Source organism: Hevea brasiliensis, chromosome 16 (genome assembly GCF_030052815.1).
Source record: "Hevea brasiliensis isolate MT/VB/25A 57/8 chromosome 16, ASM3005281v1, whole genome shotgun sequence".
In the NCBI taxonomy this organism is placed as follows: domain Eukaryota; kingdom Viridiplantae; phylum Streptophyta; class Magnoliopsida; order Malpighiales; family Euphorbiaceae; genus Hevea; species Hevea brasiliensis.
The window spans coordinates 65,049,618-65,060,849 of record NC_079508.1 but is presented as its reverse complement, the minus strand read 5'-3'; the positions used below and the strand labels follow the sequence as shown (position 1 = coordinate 65,060,849).

Below are 11,232 nucleotides of genomic sequence, written 5' to 3'. Positions count from 1 at the left end.
ATAAATTGTAATAATATTATTTTGGGTTTGTTTCTGTAAATTTAATATTTGTAAACATGAATTTTCTACTTTATGTTTTGTAAATGAAGATATTAAATACTTTGAGATGAGAAATCTTGATTTGTATTGTGAAATTATTTGAAGTGCCTTGATTGAGTTGATTTGAGAATTATTGGTGGTTGGGAGTTGTGAAATATGTTTGGAAGTGCTTTTTACAGGTATTTGAAAAACTGGTTTCTCAAAATACAGAGGGAACTCTGTCAAAATTTTTATAAAATTTGCGGCAAAATTTAAATGCACAAAAATTTTTACTAGTCCTTAAGCTTTGAATAAATGGTTTTTAATTCCTACCAAAATGCTCACCACTTCCAAAATGTAAGAAAATTGTTTTAAAATCCCTTGTAGGGTACTTAATGAGTTATCGGTAGGTGAAGTTCGGTAGTTCATTAAGTATTCTACGGGATCATGTTATGCCTTACGGAGGGGTAAGGTGTGACAGTTACTCTCTATTTAGTTGTCTATGTTGATGATCTCATTATGACAGGAAATGATATTAAGTTTATTAATCAGTTTATCAGCAAACTTGGGCATCGATTTTCTATTAAAGATCTTGGCTCTTTGAATTACTTTCTAGGTGTGCAGGTTGTTAGAATTGATCATGGTTTGTTTCTTTCTCAACGGAAGTATATTGAGGACATAGTTGATCGGACTTTAATGACTGGTGCAAAACCAGTTCCTACTCCGCTTGCTGTCGGTAACTCTTTGTCTCTCAATGACAGTGCCTTATTGGATAATCCCTCTGAATATCGTACAATTGTTGGCTCTCTACAGTATCTTGGGCTCACTCGACCAGATATTGCTTTTGCTGTAAACAAGCTAGCTCAATTTTCTACTACTCCTACTGTTAATCATTGGGCTGTAGTTAAAAGAGTTATTCGCTATCTTATTGGCACCATTGACAAAGGTCTGCAATTTCATTGTCATTCTTCTCTGGTTCTTCATGCCTTCTCAGATTCTGACTGGGGTGGTGATAAAGATGAACGGTCTTCTACTTCAGCTTATGTTGTCTTCTTGGGCAAAAATCCTATTTCATGGAGCTCTAAGAAGCAACGTGTGGTTGCCAAATCATCGACAGAAGCAGAATATCACTCCATTTCTGCCACTGCATCTGAACTTTGTTGGATTCGCAATCTTCTGTTGGAGCTAGCTATTCCATTGTCTAAGCCACCAGTCATTTATTGTGATAATCTTGGAGCAACTTATGTAACTACCAAACATATTTTTCACTCTCGTATGAAACATTTAGAGATCGATTACCACTTTGTTCGTCAACTGGTTCAGTTGGGTAAACTTCGTGCCTCTCATATTTCTAGTCAAGATCAATTGGCGGATGTGCTCACTAAAGTTCTTCCACGCTCTGACTTTGGGCGTTTTCGTTCCAAGATTGGTGTTTCAGATCAACCACCATCTTGAGGGGGTGTATTAAGGAGATCTTCTGACATATCCCTGTAATTAATATATTTCCCTTTTGCATGTATTTCCTATTAAGAAGATATTCCTAATCGGAATTATTTACTGTCATATCCCTGTAATTAGTATCTTTCCTTTCTGTTTGTATTTCCATATTATTCAGGTTTGCCTTATATAGGATTCTTCTCCCGTATAAATTGTAATTATTCTTTTCAATGAAAGTATGAATGATCACCTTTTTTTTCAAGTATTGTTAACTCTTACGTATCTTAAACCCTGTCAGATACTTTTTTTTATGAAATGTGATCGATAGACAAATTGGGTCATGACCTGAAGCAAGTTGGCTATGTCCCTGCATAGGTCCAAAGAAATCGGGATTTACGCTCAGGTGGATAAGTTGCCATTGCTGTTGCAAAATTTTTCTTGCTTGAATTGTAGAACAGGGAAAATTGAACAGGATCGAAAATTGGCTGTACATCCGTAACAGAATTGATGGCATGGTTAACAGTGTAGAAGTCTACAGTACTGGAGCAGGTAATTGTTAACAGAATTTATTATAGATAACGATCCCTCATCAATTTGCATCCACCACTGAGACTGTCAGATTTCAATTAATAGTTCTCAGCTGGCGGCCTGGGATGGTTGATCATAAATCTAGCACCGCAACCTGCAAGGCACTGCTAGCGCTACCCTTCAAAATCCTTGACCTTCTCTATTATCGCAATCGCCAAAAGTAATAGGATAAAAATGTCATTCATTGCAGCTAGATATCTAGCTCCATGCAGGAGTTAAAGTAAACAGAACTGTATTTTATATTCAGATAAATAAATTTATGCTGGCTTCCGTGCTAGCTAGATGATGTAAACTTGAGGTGTTCAGTTTCCGAAATCTTCAGGATTTTCTGTTAGATGAGTCATTTTATTCCAAGCGTATCAGGATTTTTGTAATTCAGATTTTTCTTTCAGTGATACTGTTCATTGACCAAACAGGAAAAAAAAATTTTACAATGTGGAATTATGGACATTCCCTTTAGTGGAAATCTGTAATACTATTAACTACAAGAAATGCACGACTATAACGCAGGGAAACTTTTTACAATGATCTATCTATCATTTTGTGGGATTTGAAGTAGTAAGAACTTAAAGCAAACTTCTCTTTTCCAAGGTTTGGAACATTTTAACCTAATTGACCTCGAATCGACTGCTTCTTGTATTCAAAAGAAAGATAAAAATTGATCTTATAATCCTAGCCAACAAGAACTGTTATCCATAGACTCGGAATCTTTATTCTTATAAAACCTATACCAGAATAACAATGAAAGTATTTATCCTCCTAAAACCACTTATATCCAGGGCTACCCAATTCTTCCTTCGAGTAGCCAGTGACAGTATGCCACATGGAGTAAGGGCAGATTTATGTCTGCGAGCACACTTCTTTGTCTGGAACTTTTAGAATAGTTGCGTCCACAAAGTTGTAGTGCTTCAACAAACAAGTTCAAGAAATAACTGGCTACAAGATTGACACTTCATTCAAAAAGCTACAGAAAGGTCCAAAGAACCCAAAATAAATAAATAAATAAAATATATCACATTCTCTCATACCATGACATGTGCAAGTCATATCCACGGGCATCTTTTCAGACTTCCAACTTGGATGGAACAGGATGGGACTGGGAATCACCTTGTGGTGCATATTATTCCTCACATTAGGCATATATTGGTGCCACCACAAGCCATTGCTATCAATCTACTCGCATTCATTTCTTGCACCAGGAAAAGTAACAGAAGAGCATGGAAACTAAACGCTTTCTCTCCTCTAACCCCTTTACCAAAGCCATTGAGCTTGCTCCCTCCATTAAAGCAAGAGTATTCTGCCACCCCAAGAGAAGTCCTACCCAGTTTCATTGCAAAAAAGTTGGCGTTTCAACTTCCATTTCATGTAAGTTGTTCTTTATCTTTTTTAACATTATGATACTGACATTCGAATAACATTTTGACTTGATTTTGTTTGTTTAAAATAGGTTGCCATTTATCATCATCATGGTCACCGGCTGGTGATGACAGCCAGCCTTACCTTGAAGCTGATTGGCGATCATTTAGAGCTAGATTAGTCGCCAATGAGCAAGCCTTTTGGCTCAATACTGCGCCTTCATCAATGGATCCTGATTCTGTGGTGGAAGTGGATCATCCTCTGCAAGTCGCAATAGGGTGCAAATGGGCGCATGCCATCCATGAGCCTGAAAAGGGATGCCTGCTAATAGCCACAGAAAAACTTGATGGGGTCCATATTTTCGAACGAACAGTGATCCTTCTATTATCAGTTGGGCCTGCAGGCCCATATGGGATCATACTTAATAGGCCATCTCTTATGTCCATCAAGGAGATGAGATCGACGGTGCTAGATGCAGCTGGGATGTTTTCTGAGAGGCGATTGTTCTTCGGAGGACCGTTGGAGGAAGGGTTGTTTTTAGTGAGCCCTAAAAGGGGCTATGATAATGATATGGTGGCCAAGAGCGGGGTTTTTGAACAAGTAATGAAAGGATTACACTATGGGACTAAAGAGAGTGTTGGTTGTGCAACTGAAATGGTGAAGAGAAATGTGGTTGGGATAGGGGATTTCAGGTTCTTTGATGGGTACTGTGTCTGGGAGAAGAAGCAATTGAGAGAAGAAATAATGGCTGGTTATTGGACAGTAGCAGCTTGTAGCCCAAGTGTAATTGGACTGCAAAATGTGGGCACTCATGGGCTCTGGGAGGAGGTCCTCGGGCTCATGGGCCCAAAAAAGGTTTGGTGACAACATATTGATGGTCCATGCTGTGTAGGTTTTAGGGCATAACGAGGGTAGATCGGGGAGCTTGTAAATGACCTGTATGCCCAATTCCATCCCAATTTCTTGGCTTTAGCTGCAAACTTAGCAGGAAAAAAAAAAAAAATTCTAATTGTTGATTCAGAACCCAGTTGAATGCTAATGTGTATTTATATACTTTTAGTGTTAATTCCTGCAATACTACTAGAAAAGAATAATCGCATCATATTTAATAGATATTATCAATTTTAAATGTAAAATATTTATTTCATAGAAAATGACGTCATCGAGTTGTATTTTGTTTCCAAAGATACAATTCACTTTTTTATTCATTTGATTTTGATTAGAATTTAAATTTAATATTTTATAATTTTAAATAAATTTTTAATATTATTAAATTAAAATTTATATATATATATATAATTATTATCAATTAAAAATTTATAAAATATTTTAAATGTTATAAAAAATAATAAATTTTATGTTTAAAATATTTTAATTAATTTTAAAATATAAAAATCAAGAAAAATTAATAATTTTTTTTAAGTTTTATATCGATTATAAAGTATATGTAAATGTGAATTATATAATAATAAAATTTTTATTAAAATTATTATAATTTTTATGGTGATTTATTTTTATTATTAATTTATATATATTTATATTTTATTTTTGATAAAAAAATAAAAAATTGAGGAAAGAACTAATATGCATGAATCTTTAAAAAAAAAATTGAAGCAAACCTATTTATTAGTGGACTAATATTTAACGGTAGTTTATTTTTTTATCATTAACTCATATTACAGTGTGTGTTATATCTCTGAAACAAAAAAAAAAAAAATCTCCCAAACGCTGGTAAAAAATTTCGAAAAAAAAAAATCCGATCAAATAAATACGATGTCGTGGCATTTTATTTAAGAAGAAAAAGGGCCACTTCTGCAATTACTTGAAAAGAAAATCAAAATAATCCATAAACGCTCCGTTTTATGAAGGTAAAAAAACAGAAAATACTATGTTTGAAAAAAAATAAAGTGGAAAACACGAAGTTGCGAATTCAGGTCTTCTTCCATGTCTCGATGAGTTCCATCGGCCCCATCCTTGAGCTGCCTCCAATTTCCACAGCTGTCCTAGCCTCTTCTCTGATGTGCATTGCTTGATGTCTCAACAATTCATTACCCATCATCTCCTTAATTTTTTCTGCAATATCTGTTCCGTTCACTGCCGTCTCTTCACCCCATCCCCAACTCTTCTCCCAAGTCCCTAATCCAATTTTCTCCGCAATATCAGCATTGATTTTCTGGTCTCCATGTTGGGGCCATGCTAATATGCGCACTCCATTCCATATAGCCTCTGTTATTGAATTCCAACCACAATGACTCAAAAATCCACCAACTGCTGGGTGGCTTAGTATCGCCTCTTGGTTTAGCCAGTACTTCACCACCAACCCTTTTTCCTTCAACTTCTCCATTAACCCACTTCCAATTACCTGACCTAAGTCTTCTTCATCCTCTCGATCAACTTTCTTATCCTTTACCATCCACAGAAACCTATGACCACTAATTGCCAGCCCTTCACCCAACTCTTTGAGTTGCTCTCTTGACATAGCAGTCCTACTACCAAAGCTGACATACACCACAGACCCCGCCGGTTGTTCATCAAGCCATGGTAATGGTTGGATCTTTTCAAATTCACAAGGTGCAAGTGGTCCAATGGCAATAACTGGTGGCAACCCTTCTATTACTTTTCCTTCATTTAGCTTTCTGAGTGGTTCGTGCTCAATACTCTCAAATGTATTGACAAGAATCCCACTTGATTCTGCCATTTTCTTGCCATTCTCCAAGAAATAGGTTTTAAGGAGATTATTCGTGTTCTGTAAAAGTGGCGGGGGAATCCATGATCTGGGTATCGCTTCTAGTCCAGGAATTTTGATGGCTTCAATCTCATCTAAATCAGTTGTGGCTTCTGAATCGATCAAGGCATGGAAGGACATAAAGAGTGTTGACATTTTAGCAGATGATGTGAAGAAAACATAATTAGGAAGATTAAGAGCTTGAGTGATTGAAATAGCAGGAGAGGCCAAGCTCATGTCTGTGATAAGAGCAGAGAGAGGTGGAGATAGTGAAGAAAGCAGGGAAGAAAGAAGGTGAGAGGATTGACAAATTCGTTCCATATGGTAATAGAAAGGGTCTTCTGAGTTGGAGGGATGCTTGTCAAGAGGAAGGAGATGAAACTGCTTTTGATTGATTTCCGGAAAGGAAGCGAAGAAGCGAAATAAGGTCTGTGACTCAGCCAAGGAGACTGTTGGACTAGGAGTGATGAATGTTACTTTGATATTATTGCCTGCGAGTAAAGCAGCAAGCCTAAAGAAGGGTGTGAGATGACCCATGCCTGCACTTGGGAGGAGAGCTATGTGAGCAAGTTTCTGGTCACTGGAACTTAACATTTTTAATTATATTGGCTTTGGTGGGAGAAACAGCTGGATTAATTCTGATCTGAAAATGCTAAGACTCTAAGCCTAAATATATGTGTGTGCATTTGCGCACATGTGTAGAGAAGAGTCAAAAATGGCAACCACCAATTGAACTTTTTTTATAGACAATGCCCTTCCTCAAGAGCAGCTGCGTTGAATTTGCCTACTTACTGGGAGTAAGAGACGAAAATAACAAAGACAATCATATTACGCATACTTGGAGGCCAAGAAAGTTTGAACTGAAATGATCTCCAAGCAAGCAAGCAGATTTATCCACTGTTCACTTCTGTCCAAAGAACAAATTGAGCCAAGCCTGCATCCTTGAATGGTATGTATAGATTTTGCACTATAGTTCCCTTTGGATCATTTGCCCTGTATTTAATCTTTTTATGTTAATTATTTGTCTATCAGTATTTTTCTGGCTCACTTTCATCTCTTTGGTCAAGGAAACATTCTAACTCATAGTTTGCTCTTTAAAAGAGACTCTACTCACAGTTGATTGCTAATGCTATTGGTCATGATTTTTTTGGTGTGAAGTGTAGTCTCTAGCCAAAATGCACATCAGATTTTTTATCCTAAATTATATTGCTTAGCCTCCTTTGATTCTCCCATTAAAATCAAAATCCACATTCTTCCATTACTTTTTTGTACTTCCATTAATTCCTCTCAGAAACAAACATGTTCCCGTGTGTAATTACTTATCAGATGGTGCATATGAGTTGCCCATTACATTGCTTATTTAAAATTGCTCTTTGGTTTCAATCTGTGTGAGTTGATCTGAGAAACTCTCTCTTGCAATAAGCCCTTGCATTCTGTTTTATCGTTGGGAAAAAAAAGGTAATAAACATAATTTCTAGTAATTAACTAATGCTAATATTTTATTCATTTGGAAGAACCTCTTCATACATTGATACCAGGAAGGGATAAAGGTTCCAAACTTCACCCATAATTCAGGTTAATTTTTCAATGATTTCCATGATGGCTTCATCAGAACTTCCTCCAAGTTCAGTAGATTTCCTAGCTTCTTCCCCAACCTTCTTGGCTCTGTTCCTGAGCTCTGCATCATCCATCAGCTCCACAATCTTTTTACCTATCTCTTCGTGCTTCACCAACCTTTCAGTCCCCATACCCCATGTCTTCTCCATTATTCCCAGCCCTGCCTTCTGCAAAACTTCCGCATTCACCCTTTGATCTCCATGCAGAGGCCATGCCAATACAGGTACTCCTCGTTCAGCTGATTCAGTCACAGAGTTCCATCCACAATGACTTATGAACCCTCCGGTAGCAGGATGAGCTAGAATCTTGTCCTGATTCACCCACCCCTTCACCACCATCCCCCTATTCTCTATTCTTTCCAAAAACGACTCTCCCAGCAGCTCTTCCAAACCTGCTTTATCTTCTTTGTCAACTTTGGTTGTCTTAACTACCCATAAGAATCTACAGCCACTTTTGTCTAATCCATATCCCAATTCTCTTATTTGATCATTAGACATGGCTGTCCTGCTTCCGAAACTCACATAAACTACAGATTTTTCTGGTTGGTCGTCAAGCCATAGCAGGTACGGGCTCTGGTCCTTCTGAAGCTCATAAGCTTGTACTGGTCCGATGGGTATAACTGGAGGGAGATTGCTTAAAACTTTACCATTGTTTAGAGCAGCAATCGTTTCAGCTTCGAACCAGTCAAAGGTGTTAACCATAATTCCTTTGGCTTCTGGGACAACTCCGACATTTGCTATTATACTTGCTGCAAGAAGATGATTTGGGTTCAGGAATGGTAGAGGAATACTTGCTATAGAAAATGGAGTCAAGCCTGGAATCTCTACTTGAACAATGCTACTATTGAATTTATCAGGATTGGACACAAGAACTGGAAGGTGAAGCATGAAAGATAGAAATCTAGCAGAGGTGGTGATGACTAGATAGTAAGGAATACGAAGATCAGCAGAAATACGGGCAACACTTTTAGCTACCAGCAAATCACAGAAGATGGCAGAGAGAGGCGGAGATGAGGAAGACAATAAAGGATGGAGAAGATGGGCAGAGCGGCTAATAGCGTTATATTGAATCAAGAAAGGATCTTGGGCAGATGGATTGGAGGAGTGAAGAGGAATAACATCGAATTCAAGATGCTTGACTCGAGGATGTGTGGTTAGAAAGAAAGAGATGTGGTCAGATTCTGCATTAGACACAGTGGATTTGGCAGTAACAAGAGTGACATTACAGTTTCGAGATAAAAGCAGCGAAGCTAGCCGGAGGAAAGGGGTGAGATGGCCCATTCCGGCAGATGGAATGAGCGCAATATGAGGGGAAGGTGTATGGGAAGGCAACATGATCGATGCTGTCGATATAATCTCAGGTTGTAAACTTGTAATCAGTAAGTTCATATGTGGAGTCTTGTCGATTGAGCATATGATAAATTTCACCAAACAGAAAGCAATTGAAAATTATACCCAACTTCCTGCTACCGCATTAATTCAGTCTAGCTAAAAATTTCATTTTCTATTAGAGATTTTTTTTTTTATTTGCATCCCATTAATCATAAATTTAAAATATAAAATATACTTTGGATCTAAATAATAATTTTTTTACTACTATTTAGATTTAATTACAAAAAAATCCACTAAGTTTTTTTTTTAACTTGAAAAAATCTTGTATGGACCGTGTTCTATTTATTGTGTTTAGCTAAAATTTATGATAATAATAATAATAATAATAATAATAATGATAAATTTAAGGAGAGAGAATGGAGATTTGTATGTAAAACAATATATATATATATATATATATATATATATATATGTTATTGTTGTTAGGTGGGTCTGATGGTTGTAGGTAGGTAGAGAGAACGATGGATATACCTTGTGGTAAGTAAGATGAATTATGTTATTGTTGTTAGGTGGGTCTGATGGTTGTAGGTAGGTAGAGAGAACGATGGATATACCTTGTAGTAAGTAAGATGAAAGGTAGACTAGATGTTATTGAAACCACTCAAATGTTCAAGCTTTTTAAATTCCAATATTTCTTTAATAATAATAATAATAATAGTATTGTTGAATATTATACTTCATTTAAAGCCCTTAAAAAAAAAGTATTATTCCTCCTTATAGTTAAGGTAGATTGAATAAGCTTCCACAAGTTTATTTTTTTATTTATTTTATTTAATCTATAATTTCTACGTACTAACTAATAAATATTTATCAATAATTATTCGCATTATATTAATTAAATTAAAAATGAATAAACACTTTTATTATGAAAAATAGTATATTTAATATAAAAATTTATATAAAAATGAGTTTAATAATTATCATATTAAATAAATAAGCAGATATTTATATAAAATTAGTTTATATATATATATAACACTAAAACTTACTATCATTTTATTTTTATAGGAAAGAAAAATAATAAGTAATGTACTTTTTTTTTTTTTTATAAATAAGTGCGTGCCTAGTGTTAGAGCATTTGTATTTGTAATAATTATGCCTACTACAATCAACATTCTTTTGGTAATTTTTAAAATTTGGTGTTGCATTAATTAAAATATAATATCTGGTGATTTTTGTTAATTTTAATATAAGAAAATAAAATAATATTTTAAATTTATTATTTATTTTAATTATTTTCTTATTTTTTATATAAATTAAAATTTTTATCTCTTAATTTTTTAATAAAAAATTTATTATAAAATAGTAAAAATATAATAATATAAAATAAATATTGATTAAAGATATAAAATAATTTGATGTTAGTTAAATCATATGATAACTTTCATCATTTTAAAATATTAATTTTTTTTTTTACATCTTAACATATTAAAAAAATATAATATATTTAAATATTATCTTTATTTAATAATATTCTAAAAAATAATATTAATAATTTAAAAAGCATATAGATAGTAAAAAAAGGATAAACAAATTTATATATATGTATTATATAAAATTATAAATTTATGAAATAAATACATTAATATATTATAATTTATCTAATAATAATTATTTGTTGTAATATTAAAAGGTTAATTATTAAATAATTTATTAATCTATTTATTGCTTAAAAAATAATTTATAATATATAATTAGAAAATTACTAATATAATTTTTAAAGACATTTTATTAAAATGCCACGTATAACTCTAAGACAAATTTGCCACATAACAAACTCATAAAAAGTTTTGTTTGTTTCATATGTAGGTAGATTTATCTTTGGAGTAATAATATATTTCACCATTAGTACATCGAGAATTATTTTTTTAAAATAATTATAATTATATATTTATTTTTATTTTATTAATTTATCATACTATAAAATGGGTTGACATGGCATATAGTTTTCTCTTATATTTGAGTTCTCACTTTTCAAGGATGATAGAGTAATTTTTACATGCATTATATGCCTAATTAATTTTGATTCAAACCATAGTGAGTTTTATTTTAAAATTAATAAATATAATTTTTTATTGATTAGGTATACATTGGTGTAGG

General features: G+C 34.0%; 3 protein-coding genes across 3 annotated transcripts; 1 reads left to right on the top strand and 2 right to left on the bottom strand.

Annotated features, from left to right (window-relative positions):
• Positions 1-2,295: 2,295 nt before the first annotated feature.
• Positions 2,296-4,490, top strand: LOC110666188 (uncharacterized). The gene has a single exon (XM_058138039.1). It carries the CDS (start codon positions 3,625-3,627, stop codon positions 4,261-4,263), a length of 639 nt encoding a protein of 212 aa, XP_057994022.1. The 5' UTR covers positions 2,296-3,624; the 3' UTR covers positions 4,264-4,490.
• A 674-nt stretch (positions 4,491-5,164) lies between these two features.
• Positions 5,165-6,718, bottom strand: LOC110666183 (UDP-glycosyltransferase 708G1). The gene has a single exon (XM_021826594.2). The coding sequence runs from the start codon at positions 6,716-6,718 to the stop codon at positions 5,330-5,332; it is 1,389 nt and encodes a 462-aa protein (XP_021682286.1). The 3' UTR covers positions 5,165-5,329.
• Positions 6,719-7,595: 877 nt separating this feature from the next.
• On the bottom strand, positions 7,596-9,129 carry LOC110666182 (UDP-glycosyltransferase 708G1). Its single transcript, XM_021826593.2, has one exon. The coding sequence runs from the start codon at positions 9,127-9,129 to the stop codon at positions 7,696-7,698; it is 1,434 nt and encodes a 477-aa protein (XP_021682285.1). The 3' UTR covers positions 7,596-7,695.
• Between the last annotated feature and the right edge of the window lie 2,103 nt (positions 9,130-11,232).